The sequence below is a fragment of the Peromyscus leucopus genome, chromosome 8a (assembly GCF_004664715.2).
Source record: "Peromyscus leucopus breed LL Stock chromosome 8a, UCI_PerLeu_2.1, whole genome shotgun sequence".
Lineage (NCBI taxonomy): Eukaryota > Metazoa > Chordata > Mammalia > Rodentia > Cricetidae > Peromyscus > Peromyscus leucopus.
In genome coordinates, this window is record NC_051085.1 from 7,819,336 (window position 1) to 7,841,372 (window position 22,037).

General features: G+C 46.2%; 1 protein-coding gene across 1 annotated transcript in view; it reads right to left on the minus strand.

Moving 5' to 3' along the window:
• Positions 1 to 22,037, minus strand: part of Ak9 (adenylate kinase 9) — a 138,308-nt gene that overhangs the window by 77,613 nt on the left and 38,658 nt on the right. Inside the window, 5 exon segments of the mRNA XM_037200453.1 lie at positions 8,498 to 8,678; positions 8,758 to 8,897; positions 14,627 to 14,725; positions 18,209 to 18,283; positions 19,966 to 20,094. Of these exon segments, the coding sequence (XP_037056348.1) occupies positions 8,498 to 8,678; positions 8,758 to 8,897; positions 14,627 to 14,725; positions 18,209 to 18,283; positions 19,966 to 20,094 (624 nt within the window).

Here is a 22,037-nt window from a genome sequence, read left to right on the forward strand (position 1 = left end):
TTCTATCACGAATACACTGATTTTTCATCCATTCACTGCCCAGGGCCATGGGAGTATACAGCAGGTGACAACTAGCGTTCAGCCGAGTGAACCGGCAGGATGCACGACTCTCTGGTGGGGAGCCCACCTGGCAGGGCTGTGGGGACACTGACTGTAAGGGACCAGTTGCTCCTGCCTTTATTTCTCTCGTGTGCCTCTACATTCCTTTCCTAAGAATCACTATGGCTATTTTCCCACTGCTTGTGTGTTTATCTCAAGAAAACATTCCATCTTTGGGCGCACACATAGCTGTGGATGGTTGGGAAGACGATTTCTGCTCAAGCTGTATAATTCTGATGAATAGAAATACTAGGATATTTTTCATGACTGACACAGGAAAGTAAGCAGTATTCTTGGTCACAAAGACAGCTAATTTCAGGCTTCAGAACAGACTAGCTGCCCCTGCAGAGAATGCCCGAGGACGAGTCCCCAAGTGTCTGTTAAACCAAAGTCAGGCTGAGAACACTAAGACATAACTTTCCTGCAGCAGTGGGTTCTCTGCATGCAGGCCCGGCCTCCGTTTATGTTACAGGACTCACAGTCAGCCAACTAACTTATTGTCAAGTCCTGAATCTCAATGTCACTTTCTGTCTGGGAAAGAGCTACATGCAAAGCCAAGTGTGACTCACTGGCTGGTCACTGTGACCTCCCTAGCCTGAGAAAAACTGTGTGACTTATCATGTGTTTTGAGAATGGGTCAGACCTGGAAAATATAACATATAATTGTCCAGAGTTGGCTGTTGAAGTGTGTGTGTGTGTGTGTGTGTGTGTGTGTGTGTGTGTGAAGGAACCGTGTAAAGTGCTGTATAGTGAGAGTTGGTAAATGAGAGGTATAGCTGAGGTTGTGTGGAGATTTGTAACTGTGTGGAGACAAGGAAGACGAAGCTGTGTAGAAAAGAGATGTAACTGTGAACGAGGCATGTGGCTGTGTGGAAAATGTATGGAGAATGTAACAATGTGGAATGTAACTATCTGGAGTTTCAGAGAGAGGATTTTTTTTTTTTTTTTTTTGTTTTTTGAGACAGGTTTCTTGTTACTTGCGCTTCCTGACTCACTGTACCAGCTCTCACTCACAGAGACCGCCTGCCTCCCGATGCGGAAAAGCTGCCCCAACGCCCCAGAGAGGATTTTTTAAGATGAAGTAAAAGAGAAAGTTACCATCAGAACGCATGTGTGTTTCCTTATTTTTCCCTCAGATAGAAAAAGTTTAGCCTCCAGATGGATAAGAAGTTATTCCTGAAGTCCTGCTACTCTGAGGCACTCATTTTCAACCCTGGAGCAGTTCTGGGAGCTGGCCTCCCCAGGCTGTGTTAATTCACCTTCTGAAGGGTTGGGTTGTGTCTAGGCCTGGGATCTTAGAGATAAAGCAGCAATTAACATTTCTATAGAATCTCTTTGTAAATGTTCTCATTACTTAGAGGTTGAATTACTGGACCACCTGCTAGTATTATATTTGACTTTAAAAAAAACAAGGACGTTGTATTTTCTCAGCAGCCTTGCTAACACTTATATGGCTTTATGAACCTTTTCAATTTTAGCCATCCAAGTGGATATGAAGATATTTCTCACTGCAGTTTAAATGTAGATTTTCCTAATCACTGAAAAATTTCAGTCTCTTCTTTGTTGAGTGCTGGGCTGACCCAAGTCTTTTCCAGAGGCCCTGATGTATGGAGGAGGAACACAATGCCTTGTCTAAAACCAGAAGTAGGCTTGGCAGAGCTGGTAATGGTCTGGCACCGGGGCCTTGGTGGGGGGGGCTGTAGCTTGGGATCCTGAGAGCTCAGCCCCTCCCACTGTATGAGGCTGCAGCTGGCGGTTCCAGCTGCTGTGTGTGCTTGCTCTCTGATGTTCTTGAGACACCCCGTGTGCCCCTGGTGCAGCACTGTTTGGTTAGCTTTATGACTTGACTCTGTCCGATTGTGTGATGGCTTCCTGCTGGCTTTGTCCCACTTCTCCCCTGGAAATGGTATATCAGATGTCACACTTGCCAGCTTGGCATAAGACGGCTTGTGCAAGACCTCCCCGTGGTGATGTTTTGTTTGTGCTCTAACAAATAAGCTTGCCTGGGGATCAGAGGGCAGGGCTAAGGGGCCAGGCAGTGGTGGCCCACACCTTTAATCCCAGCGCTTGGGATCTCATGCCTGTGATCCCAGTACTTGGGAGGCACATGCCTTTAATCCCAGCACTACAGAGAGGAAACAGGAAGTGATAGGGCTGGGCGGAGAGAGGAATATAAGGCGGGTGGAGACAGGAGCTTGGCCCCTTCTTTCAGGCTGAGGATTTGGCGAGGTAAGAAGTGGCTGTGGCTTGCTCCTTTGTCTCTCTGATCTTTCAGCATTTACCCCATATCTGACTCCAGGTTTTTATTATTAAGACTAATTAGGATCGCGCAACACCTCCCGATCCCAAATTTACCTATCGCCTTATCTTCTGATCTCCTGGTACTCTCTCTCTGAATGACCTGCTAGTCCAGGTCACCCCTGTGTGCTTATGGAGCACTCACTCTTTTCTGTATAAGCACATGTTTAACTTTTGCCTGTTTCAAAGACTGGGTAAAATTCTCAGTACATTCTGATGGTTAACTCCTATGAGGTAGATTAGACTTACTAATGAGTTAGTGGATCTGAGAAATAGCTTCATATATACCTTTTAACTGTAAGTATTACTTCCAGATCCTCAAATTACATTTCCCTTTTCCTTCACTTTACTATACTGCTTTATTTTGTGACAAAACACCTATCTCTAAATCATATTTTAATGGGTGCACAGAATTGTATTAGATGAATATATCATAACTTAATTAGAGCATGAATAATATATATTTAGCACAGATTTTGGGTGTGTATGTGAGTTGTATACGTGTGTATGAGCTATGTGGATGTGCACACATGTGCATGTAGCCAGTATACGTGTGTGCTCCTGCATTGTGTGCGACTGTGTGTGTGGAGGACAGAGGTCAAAGTGTCCTTTTTATTGGCTGTCCACCTCATTTTTGAGACAGGTTCCCTCACTGATGCCAAGGCTTACCGATGTGTATTCTGGGCAGGCTAGTGAGCTCCAGGGCCTGCTTGGCTCTGCCTCTGCATTACTGAGATTACAGACACGCTGCCACACCTGGCTTTTTACAGGGTGCTGAATATCCAAATTCGGGTTTGCATGTTTGGGTGTCAAGCGCTTCACTGAATGGAGCATCCCCCAGTCTTTTGAAACAGATGCTTTTTAAAATACGTATTTAGGTAGAAGCTCAGCTATGACCCATGTCACTATCTGTCTATCTTTGATACGATAGTTTTTTTTCTATTTTTTTTTTATCTTTTATTTTATAAGTCTGAGTGTTTTGCCTACATGCATGTCTGTGCATTATGTGTATGCTTAGTGCAGTTTTCGAGTCTCTGAAACTGGAATTCCAGATGTTTTTGAGCCACCATGTGGGTGCTGGAGATTGAACTCAGGTCTTCTGGAAGAACAGTCAGTTCTCTTAACTTCCGAAGCTTATCTCTAGCTCCATGATAGTTTCCTTATGGAAATGTGTAAACTAGATTTCACAATTCAAAGGCTCAGAGTGGATTTTCAACTGTATTTCCAGTGACAAATGGTTGCGTTCTTCTCACCAGTATGAGACTGCAGTTTTTCCTGTCCTGGCTGCACATCGATATTTGGTGGTAACAGTAGTATTTTCTTTTTTCTTCTGTTTTTATTAGCATATACCAATTATACATAATAATGGGTTTCATTGTGATATTTCCACACATCACCCTGTTACTCTTTCCTGTCCCTCCCACTCTTCTGACCCCTCCCTGTTTCCAACGAGTCCCCTTTTGCTTTCATGTAATAATGATCTTTAAAATCCAGTGATGATATTAATACGACATATCTTTTGTATCTTAGCATCTGTGCTTATCAGGGATGTGATATCCTTTTTTCCTAGTGTTTAATGGCTATTTTTTTTCTGGAGTTAATGGCTATTTTTATGCATTGCCCATTTGCTATTTTTTCCCACTGAGGCTTCTTCTGATAGTGATTGATCTGTTCACATTTTAAAATGATATTCCTTTGCTTGACACATGTGATGGTTTAAAATCTGCCCACACAGCTTTTGATCTGCGTGGTGCTTTGAATAGGAATGTGCCCCACAGGCTCATAGATGTGCATGCTTGGTCACCAGGGATTGGCACTATCTGAAAGGATCAGGCAGTGTGGGAGGTGTGGCCTTGTTGGAGGAAGTGTGTCACCAGGGTGGGCTTTGAGGTGTCAAAAGTCCAAGCCAGGCCCAGACACTCTCTCTGCTGCCATGGATGGATCTGGATGTAGCTCTCATCTACCTGTCCATCAACCATGTCTGCCTTCATACTGCCATGCTCCCTGCCATGATGACATCAGACTAATCCTCTGAAACTGTAAGCCAGCCCCAATTAAATGGTTTTCTTTATAAAGTCGCCGTGGTCAGGGTGTCTCTTCACAGCAATAATAGAACACTGACTGACTAAGACAATGTGCCTCCCTTCAGAAAGTGGTACCTTCCTTTTCTTCTCTCATGTAGGTAGAATTTGCTTTGAATGAACTGAGTAGAACGGCAGGTTAGAAGCTGACTGCGTATGACGTGGTGAAGGAGAGTCAGGAGAAGAACAGTCTGCATCCCAAAGGGAGAGAGGGGAAGAGGCTGGTGACCCACAGAGGAGTCACAGATCAGTTGAAAGGGCAAAGAAAAGAGAAGAGCAGCACAGTGAGAAGACGCCACAGAACCTAAGAACGGTTAGCCAGGTGGCCACTGTGGAAAGTCACGGCAGTCTCAAGCCAATGTCCTGACAGGCCTCCAACCCAGTAGCACATTCCCACAGGGGGACGGGTCAGCAGTGGAGAGGAACCCTTTGGTCATCCTCTGTGACTTGGAGAGCTGTGGCCAGGCACCATCTTGAGTGTGGATCTGCTGTTAAAACCTAGCCACCCTGGGTGTCGGAGTCCCAGAACACGAACAGTCACAAGCAAGACCTGAATTCAACTGGCTCCAGCTCCAGGGTGAGAGATAACTGAGAAACAGTCCTGGAATTCAGGAGGGCCAGACACAGACAAGCTGAGAGTCCAGTCTCAAGCAGCTGCCCTGCTCGACCAAGACTAACTTTGGAATTTACTATCCCTGAGCCCGAGGTCTGTGGATGGACCGACCCCTGGAGCTTGAACAACTGCCTTTCAGATCTAGCTATCTGCAGTGACAGCTATCTGCCAAAGAGCCCGAGAACTCTGGGCTCCAGAGGACTATTTTATACCCACAGCTGTAGCCCTCCAGCATGATGACAGTGGTAATGGACTTTGAAAATATGGAGACAGATCTGCCTATTCGGATTCAGCTCCATAGCTACTTCCCTAATCCACAGTGGAGTTGAGAGGCACTCCCCTGGGCAGAACAGAAGCCTGTCTAGGGTGCACACCACTGGGGTGATTCTTAAGAGGAGTCCACACACCCAGAAGCTGCAATCCTTAGGGTGACCAGAAGAGGGCAGTGTGTTAGGGAGGGAAGCTATTGAGAAAAGGACAGCCCTGGGGGACACAGGACTCCAACCCAGCACAGGCTGAGAAGGAGCATAGATCGTAAGAAAGACAGGGCTCCACAAGATAACTGGCCCTTCTCTTCCCATATACTTGGCAGATTTCAATTCTGAGGGCCTCAGAAACTGCCACTCTGACACACTGTTTTAAAAACTATGCTTCCAGCAGTGACCCTACAGCCACTATACTGGCTGCGACCCACAGGGGGCAAGAGCAACCACAGAGCAGAACACCCACCCAAAAAGGATGGGACCAGATATTCACACCAAGAAACACTTCAAATATCCTAAGTCCAGATGCCTAGATCCCAGTGAAATCAATTGGCTTACACTATCTGTTGTCTAAAAAACAACAGAAGCAAACAAAAACTCCCCTCCTCACCAGCAAAGACACTCAAAGCTGAGAGCAAAAACCAGGGAGCCAGTCTACTGAGCAAGCAGAAGCCAAAACGCTCGGCACAGCTGTTCTGATAAAAGTAGTTCAAGTTATTCATAAAGCATAGGGATGGCCACTATATATTAATAAAGGGAACAGCACGCCAAGAAGACAGAACAATATGAAATATATACATCAAATTCTGTGGCTCCAACGTTCATAAAAAGACAGGTGGGTCCTGATGCAGTAATAATGGATGACTTCTGCACCTTATTCTCGTCAGTGGCTAGGCCATCCAGACCCAAATCCAACGAAGAAACTTGAAAGTTCATCTGCACCATAGACCAAATGGCTTTCACAGACATTAAAGAATATTCCACAACAGCTGTCTTAACAGATACAGAGAACTTAAATAATCTTTTAGAAACTAATAACAAGGGAAACCACAGAAATCACACAAGTACTTGGAGATTGGACAGTGCCCTTTAATTTTTTATTTTAAAATTTTCATTTATGTGTACGTACGTACGTGTGTGCCTCTGTGTCTGACACACACATGTGAGTGCCCGTGAAGATCAAAAGAAGGCACGGATCCCCTGGAGCTGGAATTGCAGGCCATCCTGAGCCACCCGATACGATGCTGGCAACTAAACCTTTGTTCTCTAGAAGACCAGCAAGCACTCTGAACTACAGAGCTCTCTGTCCAGCCCACCAGACAATGTACTCTTGAATGGCCAGGGTTATTGAAGAAAGCTGGGAGGAGATTAAAAAATTCCCCTGGAATATAAATGAAAATGCAGCTGAGTGCTTTTGGAGATACAGCATGGTAGCTTTAAGAGGGAAGTTTATAGCTGTGAGTGCTTGGATTAAAACAAGTCAGAGAGCTCTTACATAAATAACTTAATGATGCTCATGGCTTCAGGAAAACAACAAGCCAACCCAAAAGCACTAACAAAAGTCAGGGTGAAATGAAAGGAAATGGAGACTAAAGGAAAATATAAAGAAGCAATGAAGCAAAATTTTGGTTCTTTGCAAAAATAAATAAGGTCAAAAAATTCTTAGTCTAACGAAGAATAAAAAGAAAGATGGAGGGGTCAATGCAATAAAATTGGAGATGAAAAGGGGACATAGTCACCACAAAATGACAGAAGATCTCCATGCTGTTTATACAACAAAAATGATATATAAACATAAACCCCCAAGACACTACTAAAATAGAAGAAATACAATAAAAACGACAAGATAGATGGACACCCACTTCAAAAGACAATAAATGAATGGCCAATAAACATAAAAATGTTCCCGAGTCATTAGGTAAAAGAGATGTTACCAGACACACTAGAGTGCTTAAAATTAGGAAGATTCCCCCAAACAAGGGTTGGCAAGGATAGGGAACAGCAGCTCTATAATCAGCCAGGGGAGTGTAAGCTGGCAGAGCTGATTGGGATTATCTATACAAGTTCAAAGAACATACATGCATACTCTTAAGTCCCAGCAACAGTCCTACCAGACAGATTTCCAGAGCACGAATATGTACATGTGTGCAAAAGACTCATACAAGAATGTTTATGAGAATTATTCATAATGCATTTATCTGAAATCAACCCGAGTTTTCTTTCTGAACATTCAAATGTTTCTAAACTATGTTCAATCAACAGAATAAAACTAAAACAAAATGGATGAACTCTACATACAGTAACATGGGTGACGGTTACAGTCATAGTGTCAGGTGAAAGAGACCAGACAGAAAGGATGTGAACTAAGTCCACAAAGTTCAGAAAACCACCCCAAACTAAGCTAAGGCACTTACTGTATACTTCCATCATAAAACCATAGGAGCATGGAAGTTAGCTGCTTGTAGTTACCTTGTGTGGGGGTGTGGGGGTGTGGGGGCTGACACTTGGAAGAAGCGTGGAGAACGCTTGTGAGGTGCTAAGAATAGTCCGTATTTACACTGGGTGGCTGGTGATATAGGAATTTAGTTTATAATCCCTTTAGTTTCTCTTCTCTGTTCAGTTTTCATATTTCATAATAAAAAAGTTAAAAACAAGCAGACGACATTTCAAAGCCCTGTGCGTTCTGAATGCTCCCACAACTCTCACGGTTTCTCTGAGCACATCATCTGTCTGCCAGGCTTTCCTACACACACTAATCTTCAGTAATTTCTCTATGTTCCAACCCTTCTGAAACCTCTTGGCTTTGCCTTTAGTTATATTCCAAACCTGCCTGCTTCTAGCCGCTTTTACTGCTAAATATAATGTCTTTACATTTTAGTGTGGAGAACGCGATCCATCGCGGAGGAGGAGGAGAGGATGCTGTGCGGACATCACACTGAAATAGGTGTGAAACTGGCGCGTGTGAGAGGGAGCAGGAGGAGTGTGACCCGGGAGATGAGTGGCTGAGACACGGGGCTGCCGGAAGCTCGGAGGGACTACAGACGGAAGAACCTGTGACCGTGGGGAGATGCCTTCCCCACGGCAACAAGTACCGAGTTCAGCCAAAACTCCACCATTCAAACCACGGGCAGACAAACGGTTACCTTCGCTTTGAAGTGTTCTGCCATCAGGTTGCACAGCGTCGTTCTCCCTGAGCTGCGAGGCCCGAATATAAAGATTTTACACGGCGGGATTGGCATGGGCGGCAGAAGGCAGGGACGGGGGTTCAGTGAGAACACTTTCAATGTTTCTTCAGAAGAAAGGCAGTACATTTTACCTAGAAAACTTAAAGCAGACCGTAAGAGTAAACACCTGGACACATCCCGGGCAGGTTGGACGGGGAGGCTCCGGGAAGCTTACCGACCTCACGCAAAGATCCGCTGACCCCGAATAGATGTTCCCGTCCTTTAGGGCCACGGGGCAGGAACGCCCCCACCTGCTGCGGTGCCATCTGTACCGCGGCGCGATGAGCTTGTAAGCGGAGAGGGTCCGGAACAGCTCCTCCTGCGATCACAAACACGGGCCTTCACAACGCCAGCCTGGGCTTCCCGGAATCAGCCAAATGGGTCACACGGATTTGATAGTGCTGACTGCTCCGGGAGCAATTCAGATGCGCGTGTCGGCTTTTGGGGTCTGTTACAGCGTTCTGTACTAATCCAGGGTTTAGTAAGATTCGTTTTAATTTCTTTAAAATCTATCAGTGCGTGCATGTATGCATGCATGCATGCATGTAAGTGCGCGTGCATGTGTGTGTGTGTATGTGTCCATGTGTGTGCATGCGTGTGTGCACGCGCGTGTGTGCGTGTATGTGTATGTATGTCCGTGTGTATATGTGTGTGCGTGTGCGTGTGTATGCCGTGCATATGTGTGTCGTGTGCGTGTGTGTGTGTGTGTGTGTGTGTGTGTGTGTGTGTGTGTGAACCACGTGGGTTCACTCCTTCCACTAGTGGGTTCCAGGGTTGGTGACATGTGCCTTTGCCACTTTAACACTCTCTCTCTCTCTCTCTCTCTCTCTCTCTCTCTCTCTCTCTCTCTCTCTCGTCCAGTTTTCACTTCTTTAAGAAAATCTTATTTAAAATTTTCAGATATTTTTCTCTCATGTGGTAATAAATGTAACAGGGAATTTTCTACCATCTACTTTAAGTCAGAACCTGAAAATATCTTATGGATAAACTTTTAAAATGTACCAGACTCTTAGTCAATGGATGAACCTGAGTGTAAGCTGTTTTTCTGTTGTTGTTTGGTTGGTTTGGTTGGTTGTATTTTTGTTTTTGTTTCTGGGTTGTTGTTGTTTTTTCATTTGTTTATTTTTGTCTGTTGGTTTATCAAGACAAGATTTCTCTGAATAGTCCTGGAACTCTGCCTCCCAAGTGCTAGGATTACAGACATGCACCATCACACTTGGCTCTAAGCTTTTTATTTTTTAGGGCCAAATAGTATCCCACCATATGTGTATATATCATATTTTGCTCAACCATTCACTCACTGACAGGCACTGGAGGTTCCCACTTTTTGGCGATCGAGAATAACTTGCATGACTGCATGTACTTATCCGTTTGCGTTCCTGCTTTCAATTCTTTGGAGGAAATGCCTAAAAGAGAATTACTGGATCCTTGTCTGAGGAATCATTCCGTTATTTTTAAAAAGTAGATGCACCATTTTATATCTTTAATATTATGTAACGTTATGTTAGAATCCAGCTCCTGCTGAGGCCGCAGCACCTACAGCAGCCTTCCCCTCGTAGTCACTAGCAGGCGCGACTGAGATGTCCTCTTTAAGTCCCTAACTAACAGACTTCCAGGTCCCAGGGCCTCTCGCCTGGGAGAAGTGAGTCATGGCCAAGGGGTGTGGGTCACACAGCCTGTTCTCTGCCTCCTTCCTAGGAATCAAGAGGCTGTCTGTCAGCCTGTGCTCCGAAACCTCCCCATTCTCCGAGAGGTCTAAGCAGAGACTGCTGTGTTTGCCAGTAGGCCCTGATTTACTCTCTCCAGACCCCCCACCATGATGCCTGCCTCTGGCGGGGGAGCCTGCACTTACCCCAGAGCCCCTGCCACACTGTTTTCTCTCCGTCTGTCTGTTCATGGCACTAATAACTCTCGTAATAAACCCCTTAGTTCCTGGTCATTCTCCGTGTCCCTCTTGAACCCTAATCTGAGATCATTCAATATCCCGAGCAACAATGCAAAAGAGTTCCAATCTCTCCCCCATTTGCTAACACGTGATGTCCTGATTTCTGGGTGACATTCTTCTGCATATGAAGTGGGGTGTCACTGTACTTTGGCTTGTCCGTTCCCCATCATTGGTACTACTGAACACATTTTTAATTGTTATTATTTTTAAATGATGCGTAGGTGTGTGTGAGAGCAGATGGATGGATGTGTGTGCCTAAAGATGCCAGGGACACCAGATCCCCCAGAGCTGGAGCTACTGACAGTTGTGAGGTGCCTTGTGGGGGCTAGGAATTAAAACCAGGTCCTCCGGAAGAGCAGCCGGTGCTCTTAACCACTGAGCCATCTCTCCAGCCCCCTATCATGCTCTCATTGGCTGTTTACACGTTTGCTCTGGGGAGACGTCTACTCAGCCCCCTTGCCCACTTTCTTCACTGCTGTGTATTGGGGATTCTTCATGTGTTCGGACACCAGTCCCTTGTTGCATGTATGACTTGTATAGATCCCCCTCCACCACGTGGGTTCACTCTGCCGACAATGTCTTTGGTGTATGAAGGTTTTAGGTTTTCTTTTGTTACGTGTGCTTTAATACCACATACAACTCTGTTCGGCTTTAATCAGTACTAGATCTTGCCCCCAGAAATTCTGTTTAAAGTGGTCTGGGCACTAGTATGTGTCAAAAACCTTCTATGTGCCCCCACTGTACAGTCAGGGCTAAGACTCCCTGCTTAAGCTATATCACGGCAATGATTCTAGAAACATCACCTGCCTTGAGCTGGAAAGCGTCTGTCTAGAGTCCTTCAAGACACACAGAAGCTGGCAGATCAATCAACTTTAACCAAATACTTTCATAGAGAATATAATGCTAAAGCAAGAGTTCTCAGATATTTTTTGAGACTTATTTTTATTTTATGTGTTTGCCTGTTTGCCTGAGTATGTATATGGGCACCTAGTGCCTGAGGCGGTCAGAAGAAGGGGTCAGATTGCCTGTAACTGGAGTTACAGATGGTTGTGAACTACCAGGTGGGTGCTGGCAACCAAACCTGAGTCCTCTGCAAGAGCAGTATGCACTGGTAACCACTGAGCCATCTCTCCAGTCCCACAAAGCTCGCAGAATTAATTGAACATGGGACTTTATTTCGGATCATGGAGATAATCTATCTCGATGAACATATTCACAACTCCTGGTCTTTTATGTCAAAGGGAAGCACAAACATTTCTCACAGCTATTTCCCCAGACTCTGTGCTCACCTCCCTTCCTCTGCAGTACCAGCTCATAGACTCCACCTGCGCTGACCAGCTGAGACCACCAGGTTACATGGTGTGGGATAACAAAATGACCTCTGCAGCTATTAGCCTGTTTGAATTTTGGTATCTACTTACAATTCCACTATTTTAAAATTGTCTATGCATATAAGCTAAGCTAAACCTCCCAGAATAGACCAAACTATTGAGAGCTGCTGGTAGCAAATGTCCATGGAGTACACAGCAGTGACAGCTAGAATATTGAAGGTCAACCTGTCAGAACTGAGGGTCCTGGTACAGGAACCATCACACAAGGCGTTGTGGAATTACTGCCTTTTGAATGAACTGGCTGTCTCTTGTTGTAAACTTCCTGTGCAATAACAGCTATGATTCTCCCCATTTACCGAGCATCTCCATGTTATGTGTACATGTACTCTCACGGTTGCATCTCAATCTTGGGCACAGCTTTCCCTACACATTTGGGGTAACTGGACAACTGCCCTAGCTGTGTTTACCTTTCATTAACACATATCTGGCCAGGGCCATTCTCCAGACAAAGGTATTTCAGCAAAGATACCTTTTTCCAAGGACAAAACTGCACATAGATAAACATGAGCTCATCTCACTACAGATAAGAGAAAATAACCTTGTGTTTATGTACATTTCCCCTCCAATAGACTGTGAGCTCCTCCAGGACAGGGGCTGTGTGCTAGTCAGTGATGTATCCCCAGCACCTAGCCACAGCCTGACACACAGTAGGTGCTCAATGAATGTTTATTGAAAGGAAGAGAGAGAGAGAGAGAGAGAGAGAGAGAGAGAGAGAGAGAGAGAATAACCACTAGCAATTAAATCCTCAACTCCTTACCTTCACCCCAGGTTATTTACACAAGACCCTCACTTGAGAGATTTACTGCTCACATTCCTGAAATGATGTTTTAGCCACTTGCCAGTTACTGAGTTAAGGCAGTTACTTCCCACTGACCCCAGGAGATTGCCCTCAAGGCCAGGCAGGTGACAGGTGCCAAGCTTCTTTCTTGTGCAAATTCAGTTTTAATTCCTCCTTAGCCAGGTGCTATCCCTAGATTCCCTAATTGATCTTAGCCTTCTGTTGACCCAGCCAGAGAACTCCCCTTTAGTCACTCCCCTTTTGGGTTGTAATTGGAAGCCAACATTTATTGCTTTGTGTTTGGATCCTTATCACCTCTCTCTGAGACCCTGAAAACTTCAAGCCTTGCATTGCTTTGCCAAAGAATTGCCGCATGTGTATATAGTGGTTCTCTGAGAGCACTGAAAATAGAGGATTGATGGAGAAGAACAAAGATGAGGACGGAGACGGAAAGAACCAGACAGAGATGAGAGAACAGCAGGAGGGACCGAGAGGAGCTAAGTATGAGAACAGAAAAGTAACTGTGTAGATTTAGAAGAATAAAGTGAATGGACTACAGTGTGCTTAGATTCACTGAGTATCCCTCAGACTGGAGTCCGCAGCTGGTTGTTGGACTCTTCCGCGGACCCTGGGAGCAAACACTATAGGCTGGACCTATTATTGTGTGCGTTACCAAACCCTCCAGCTGAAAATCCTTCCAGCCCTTAGCACCTGGCGGTTCCTGTCTGACCAGCATCTTATCCCTCATGGAGCCCCAGCCCACCGCAGCCAGCGCAGCAGCCGCTTCAGTGGGGACGGTGAATGAGTGCTTGTGCAGGTGAGGTTCTCAAAGGTTCGCTTTCTTTGGTGCTCTAAAAACCTTGAAGTGGACTTGTGTTTCCTTCTTTTCCCCATCCTTTTACCCCTCAAGGTATAAAATAGCTTGATGTCACCCCCTGCGTTTGTTATTCGGAAATCTCTGCTTGGCTGTGGTTAGTGTCACAAAGAAGACGGTGCTCAGACCGTGGTTTCTTCCTGGAAGAAGATACCCTTATGGAGAGCTGTGTCCCGTAGGCTGTAGGGGTACATGCTAAGGACGCAGCTAACACCGAACAGGCATGCTCTCGGACAGAGGCCGTGGGGCGCACACACGCTAACACCGAACAGGCATGCTCTTGGACAGAGGCCGTGGGGCACATGCACGCTAACACGGAACAGGCATGCTCTCAGACAGAGGCCGTGGGGCGCACACACGCTAACACCGAACAGGCATGCTCTCGGACAGAGGCCGTGGGGCACATGCATGCTAACACGGAACAGGCATGCTCTCAGACAGAGGCCGTGGGGCGCATGCACGCTAACACCGAACAGGCATGCTCTCGGACAGAGGCCGTGGGGGCACACACTAACACAGAACAGGCATGGTCTCAGACAGAGGCCGTGGGGCGCACGCACGCTAACACCGAACATGCATGCTCTCAGATAGAGGCCGTGGGGCGCACGCACGCTAACACGGAACAGGCATGCTCTCAGACAGAGGCCGTGGGGCACACGCACGCTAACACCGAACATGCATGCTCTCAGATAGAGGCCGTGGGGCGCACGCTAACACAGAACAGGCATGCTCTCGGACAGAGGCCGTGGGGCGCACGCACGCTAACACAGAACAGGCATGCTCTCGGACAGAGGCCGTGGGGCACACGCATGCTAACACGGAACAGGCATGCTCTCGGACAGAGGCCGTGGGGCACACGCACGCTAACACCGAACAGGCATGCTCTCGGACAGAGGCCGTGGGGCGCACGCACGCTAACACAGAACATGCATGCTCTCGGACAGAGGCCGTGGGGCGCACGCACGCTAACACGGAACAGGCATGCTCTCGGACAGAGCCGTGGGGCGCACGCACGCTAACACAGAACAGCATGCTCTCGGACAGGCCGTGGGGGACTTACAGTGTCCACTATGTCAGTCACTTCTTCCTCTGTGCTCTGCAGCTTGGTGACAATGGCCGCTCTTCGCAGATTCAGGTATTTCAGCCGCTCTATAACTGTCTAAATTTAAAGAACAGACATGTGAATCTATTGGACTCGAGTCTGTCCACCCTTCTGAAAAAGTCCCGGGCCCGCGGTTCAGGCTCATGCTTCTCCTGAGATTCTGAGTGGAACCACCCAGGCTTTCCTGCTGCTGCGCACTACTGGAGGTCTTTGCTAATTTTTAAAATATTTTTCAATATTTTGCTCTTTGGAGGCAACATTTTATGTACCCCAGGCTCTCCCTGAACTTGATATGTAATTGAAGATGATTTTGCAGTTCTGAACGGCCTGTCTCCACCTCCTGAAATCGGGGTGACAGCATCATGTCCACTTTGTGCCGTGCAGGGACGGAAGCTGGGGCTTCGCCTGTAGCACCGGCTTTAAGCTAACCGCTTGGGGCTACGGTCAGTCAGGCCTGAGGCCAAGCCGACCTGCCGGGCTAGAGAGCCGGCCGCCCACGCGGGAAATCGGACCTGCCGCCAAGCCAAGTCAAGCGGTTAGCTTAAAGCCGGTGCTACAAACAGCCCAGGCTGGCCTCGAACTTGTGATCCTCCTGCCTCCGCCTCCTTCAGCAAATCCTACCGGCGTGCGCCACCATGTGGGTGCTGGGAATTGAACTCAGGACCTCTACGCTCCGAACAGACGGAGCCGCAGCCCAGCTCTGGGTGGTTCTTGGCTTCTGTATGCACGATCCCACTCTCCCCCTCGGCTGTGACACTGCTACCTTCCGCCTCTGTGACCCAGGCTGTCCTCACAGGACTGAGACACTCCAGTTAAATATGACCTTATCTTAACTGGATTGAGCACTCAGAGACCTCGTGGTCAAATAAGGTCACAGTCACAGACTAAAGTCGGATCTTTGAAATATTTTTAGAGGACACATTTCAACCCATGACATGCTGGCCTCTGACCCTGGCCCTTCCTAGGGAGACGAAGAAGAGCCCAGTGAGGGAGAGGCAGATATTGAAGTTTATGCTGTTACGGACGGTAAAATGCCAGGGACTACAGGAGCTGGAGGAGGTGAGAACGGGGTCTTGCCGATGATCTGTGTGGAGTACAGCCCTGACAGCACCTTGACTGAACCTTCCAGAACTGTGAGAGAATAAGGGCTGTCCTTTTCAGTTCCCTGATTTGTGGAACTCTCCCATGGCAAGTCTAGGAAACTAATACAGATACTATGTGTAGGAATCTGAGGTAAAAAAAAAAAAATCAAGCCAATAAAAAAATGTATTTTGAGCCAGGCGGTCGTGGCGCACGCCTTTAATCCCAGCACTTGGGAGGCAGAGGCAGGTGGATCTCTGTGAGTTCGAGGCAGCCTGGTACCAAGTGAGTTCGGAAACAAAGCTACATAGAGAAACCCTGTCTCAAAAAACCAAAAAAAAAAAAAAAGTATTTTGAGAGATGGTGAGACAGTCGAAAGCCTGGTGGGGTGGATGGAGTCTGGAGCAGACTGGATTATTGCTCACATTTCGACCTTGTCTGGCTTTCCTCGTTAACACATGAGTCCATTTTAGGTGGCATATACTTCCTTAGCCCCTTAATGCTCAGCTTCTCCATGTTCCTTGCTTTGGAAAATGGAATGTTCTAGAGTACCAGTTCCAAACCGAGACCTGAACATTTGGCAAGTCTCAGCCAGGCTTCTGGAGGCTTCTATCCTCAAGAAGTGTGTGCAGGTAGCAAAGGGCGGGGAAACGCTCAGCACAGACCGAAGGGGTCTGTGTGTGCGGACGGACGGGCTGCAGATATGAGAACCGTGGACAAGGGCAGGGTTCTGAGGATGGAGTCGACACTTACTGAAAGAGGAAAACCAAGGAAGAAGCACATGTGGGGTGGACAGTGCTGGCCGTGGAGTAGTATCCTGCACGTTTCACTAGGAGGCGAGTATCAGGATCTCACTGGACATGCAGCTGTTGATGTTGACCGAGGGAGCTAAGTGTACTGGTGTGTACGATTTTGGTGAAAGATCCAGGACAGTGAAAAGATTTTAAGTCATGCATTTCTGAGGAGGCAGTCAATGCCATTAGACCCAATGAAGTCTCTCTCCTAAAGGGGACGGAAGGATGGGTGGGGCATAGAAGATTCACAGGGACTGAAAACTCTACTGTCCTCCAGCCTTAGACATAGGTCCTTGACATGTCCAGGAGAAGCAAAGACGTCATTGTCGTGGGGCTCCTAGAGGCCAAGAGAAGACGAGACTGGGAAAGAGGAGCGAACAGCTGTGTCAGGTGTCACTTTTGGATTCAGTTAGATGAAGACTGAACTTGACCCCGGCTTTGGCAAAGGGCAGAGAGAGGCTGTACTCTTGCAGGCACATGTCCCCCGTGAGGGCTGTTCTCTGGCCTGCCTCCACCGCTGCTCTCCTTGGATGGGGCCACCAGTGAGATAAGTCATTGTCCCCAATTCGTCCTCTCTTAATTCCCTTGCTGAGCGGCTGGCAGCTCCCACCATGTAGACTTCGGAAGCATTTCCGCCTTCGTCCACCCTCCTCTGCCCACTCCTACCGCTACCAGCGTAGGTTAGGCCGCCATCTTCTGCTGGACTGACCAGGAGAGCCACAAGGAGCTATCCTGCCACCAGCTTGTGTCTCCGCTCCTCCTCCTCATGTGCAGTCTGAGGAGATTGTTAGCTTTCTGGCTTCAGACCTCTCACTGGTTGTCTGTTCCCTCATGATGAGGTCTGCACTCTTTAACTGGTCTCTTCCCAGTTCTATAGAAGCCTGGGGCTGCTCCACACTTCCTATCTCACCCCATAAGCTCAGTTCCCACAGCTCACTCTGTTCTTTCTCAACCCCAGGGCCTTTGCACAGACTCTTCCCTGAGCAGAGAATGTGTCCCACCCACTTGGGCACCTAGCCTTCAGGGTCTAATTCTTAACTCATCCTCTAAGTGAAATTCACACAGATGACCATTAGGATTTGTCTTCTGTCATGAGCTCCTTGATACCGTATACTTCTCTAACTATAACACAAACTACCACTTGTATATTTATTTTCTTCAATATATTGGGCACTGTATGATGGGAGGCACTCACGGGTTCGTCAGCTTCCTTCCCATATGTATGCCTAGGGCTTATCATTATGTCAGATATTTAGGAGATTTAAAAAAATGGTTATTGTGTTTTGTGTTATTCACTGATTTGTGGTGCTGGGTATTAGACCTTGAATCTCATTCATAACAAAAATCTCTAGCGATCACAGTGGGTATAAAGTGGCACCCATTCTGGTTTTAAGTGGCACATCCTTAATGACTAGCTATATTCGGCCTCCCATCCTGTGTTTATTATCTGCCATTTGCTTTTACTTTTCTTGGAGACACTGTGGTCAAAGGGAAATTTTAAATTCAAAAGCAGTTTTGCCTTCAACATGAACAGATGAATTTTAAAGTGTCGAAGCAAAAATGAATGGTCCTGAACTAGAAGCAGAATTCTGCTCACAAAACAAGTACAGCACTAAACATTTCAGAATCACTCAACTGCCAGATGTCTGGGCTGCCCTGCACTCACCGTGAAGAGGTCCTCTGGTGACTTATTCCCGTCGAGCTCGATGAGGTACTGGGGATTATGCTCAGCCATTATCTCCTGGAGAGAACCAAATAGAAATCTGATAACTCAAGATGATAGAGAGAGATGAATACAAGATGAAAATCTTCATAGCTAATAGGAAATCTTAAGAGCTAATTCATTCACCTTATGGAGGTTATAATGGGCGTCATCTTCAGTATTGGGCCGGTCTTTTGCAGACAGAGCTAGCCTTCCTACCATGAACATTTGTTTGAGGTGCTGGGGATTTGGACAGACTAGACAACTGCTTGATCACTGATCACACCCCATCTCCTGCTCCTTCCCTGCCCCACCCCCCATTTTTCCTCTCCTCAGAAGTTTAAAAGTCCTTCCCAATACAGAAGGTTTTCAGAGCATTTTTTCAGCACATAACTGTAGCTTTGCTATTTTTTTCTAAACCACAGAGAAAGCTGATTGAATTTTAAATCATACTTTCTTCATAGAGATAATAGCATCATTTAAGCAGTACGATGCACCTTTTATTACTGTTGAGCACACTTGTTTTATAGAAAATTTACAGAACAGAAGAATACAAGGAAAAACATCTTTAATCCAGGCACTGAAAGGAAGCTACTACTGTTTCCCATTCATCTTTTATTCGGTGAAGTCTTTTTTTTGCATATTTGAGATCATAATGTATGTCAAACTCTGGAGCCTACTTTCCCACTAAACATTATAATTAATATTCTTCTATATCTCTACAAGATCATGCCCACATCACATCTTCATGGTTGTCTAGGATTACACAGTGTGGCTACAGCTCTTACCTAACACTCCTCTGCCATTCCACATTTAAGTAGATTATAACATCTTGATAATTGTTTTAAAGCATTTCTACATTTTTTAAATTAAAATATATTTCCTTCAATAATTATCAAAGTAGTTGGACTTACAGCAGCCATTGAGGGACAGTCAGACATACTCTTCATCCTCTTTATTCCCCATCCTCCTCTATGACATAAGTTCTGCACACATACACAGGTTGAACACCTACTAAGCGTCTTTTCACTAGGTCCTCAGACACTGAAAAGGCTAGCTTTCTAAAAGTAGGTTTCTACCACCAGTAGGCCTTGTTTATTGGCTTTCTGGAAGGCTGTGTAATTCAAAAGTCTCACAAGCACTGAAGAGAGACTATCCTGCCACCACTGGCTAGTTTAACTCTTACAGGCTGACAAACTGAGTTAAAAATGGGATCTGTTTTAACTTTTCATCTGACTGGTGAGGTCTCTGTAAACAGCCTAGAGACTTTAGAAAAACAATCTATCCCAAGAAGCACAGAGGTGCTTTGTAGGGGTAAAATAACACGACTGTGAGAAAGAGACCTGGGCTGGAGAGACGGCTTAGTGGTTAAGAGTTCCACTGCTCTCACAGAGGACCCGGGTTCGACTCCGTGCCCATGTGGTGGCTCACATCTGCCAGGAACTCCAGCCCAGGTTCCTTAACCCTCTCTGGGCCTCAAAGGCTCCTGAACACATGTGGTACACATAAACACACACACACACACACACACTACACACACACACACACACACACACACACACACACACAGAATAAGTACACCTTTAAAAAAAAGAAAGAGACCTGGAGGTGGAAGCCTTTTCTGAAGGCTCCCATCAAACAAAGACACTTGAAAACCATGTGACCACAGACAAAGCACACATATCAACATATTCCCACTTTAGCAATGCCTCTGTTCTCACTTCTAAAGCATCAAGGAGTTCTTCCTTATAGAGTTTCACAGTATTTTCGATGTTCTCCAAATAATCCTCAGGCCTCTGAACCAGGTGTTGAAGCATTTCCGCTACCATCTGCATCTCAGCAATCAGTGCCTAAATGGGGAAGCATAAAAAGGACAGGATTGAGCTCTTTAGGGGAATGGCCATCTCGTTTCTGAGGGGCATCCAGGAACACCATCTTGTGGGGAGAAGCAAGGACAAGAGGAAGGGTGGAGACTGAGGACTTCATGTCTTAGAGAGGGAGCACTCCGGGAGTCTTCTTTGGAAACTAAACTTTTTTTTGGTTTTTTGAGACAGGGTTTCTGTGTGTAGCTTTGAAGCCTGTCCTGGAACACACTCTGTAGACCAGGCTGGCCTCGAACTCACAGAGATCTGCCTGCCTCTGCCTCCTGAGTGCTGGGATGAAAGGCGTGCACCACCACTGCCCAGCCCAGAACTGGCTAATTTTTTGTTGTCATTCTCAATAAGCAGAAGAGCAGAAGGGTGCCATTTTTTTTTTTTTTTTTTTTTGAAACAAAGAGAGCAGTTGGAGTCTTGGAATACCCAAGCTTGTGGTCCTTGCTTTCACTCACCAGTGAGCGGTTATGGAGTGCCTACTACATCAGAAGCACCATTCTAGGAGCTTTGTATACGACACTGACATGCTGCACTCAAGGACTCGCGTGGCGGTTGGAAAAGATGGCATAGGCAGGTGACACGTATGTGACACAGAGCTAGTCTGAGCAGGGAAAGTGATTTACTTCTGAGGAGAACAGTAGAAGCTGTTTGGAAAAGACAGCATGTCCTGAGCCACGCAGAAATGAATAAATGCTGGCCCATCATTCTAATGGATGAGGCATATTAGCAATATGCAGAGGATATTGCCAGCACATTCACTGAATTCCATCATTCAGTCAATCACGTGACTGAACAGTATGTTGCTAAGCACCAAGAAGAGGCATACAGCAGAGTCAAGGCAGGAGAGGCCTTTTCATATCAGATGGTCACAAAAAGTTTTCTATGGAGAAAGTAGTTTTAAGGCAAAGGGAACAGGGCATATACAGTTTCTCAGCCTAAGGCCTGGCATATATTATTCCAGATCATTTTTTAAGATTTATTTTTATTATTTGAAGTGTGTGTGTGTGTGTGTGTGTGTGTGTGTGTGAGAGAGAGAGAGAGAGAGAGAGAGAGAGAGAGAGAGAGAGAGAGAGAGAGAGAGAGAATTAATGGAGTTTTTTGTCTGAATCTGTCAAATGTTAATGGGCTAGACATTATTAATGTAATTCTTGACTGTATGTATTGCATATACTTATTGGATATAGTTTTTCTTGTATTGGTTATAAGCTTTTTTATTTTAGACAAAAGGGGGAAATATAGTGATATTGTGTTTCTCAAAATAGTGTGCACCCTAATAAACTTATCTGGGGTCAGAGAACAGAACAGCCACTAGATACAGAGGCCAGAAAATGGTGGCACACACACCTTTAATCCCAGCATTCTGAAAAGAGAGATCGGTCTGGATCTCTGTGAGTTTAAAGCCACACTGGAAACAGCCAGGCATGGGGACACACACCTTTAATCCCAGGAAGTGATGGCAGGAAGCAAAAAGGTATATAAGGCGTGAGGACCAGAAACTAGGCTGGTTAAGCTTCAGGCTTTTAGCAGCAGTTCAGCTGAGATCCATTTGGATGAGGACTCAGAGGCTTCCAGTCTGAGGAAACAGGATCAGCTGAGGAACTGGCAAGGTGAGGTAGCTGTGGCTTGTTCTGCTTCTCTGATCTTCCAGCATTCATCCAATAACTGGTACTGGGTTTGTTTTTATTAATAAGACCTTTTAAGATTTGTGTAACAAGAGGTGAGAGAGAGAGAGAAGAGAGAGAGAGAGAGAGAGAGAGAGAGAGAGAGAGAGAGAGAGAGAGAATGACTACAGAGGTTGGAGGTGTTGGATCCTCTTGGCAGGATCCTATAGGCAGCTGTGAACTGCTCAGTGTGGGTGCTGGGACAGAGCTCAGTTAGTTCCTCTCCAGGGGCAGTGCAAGCTCTTAGTGCTGAGCCAT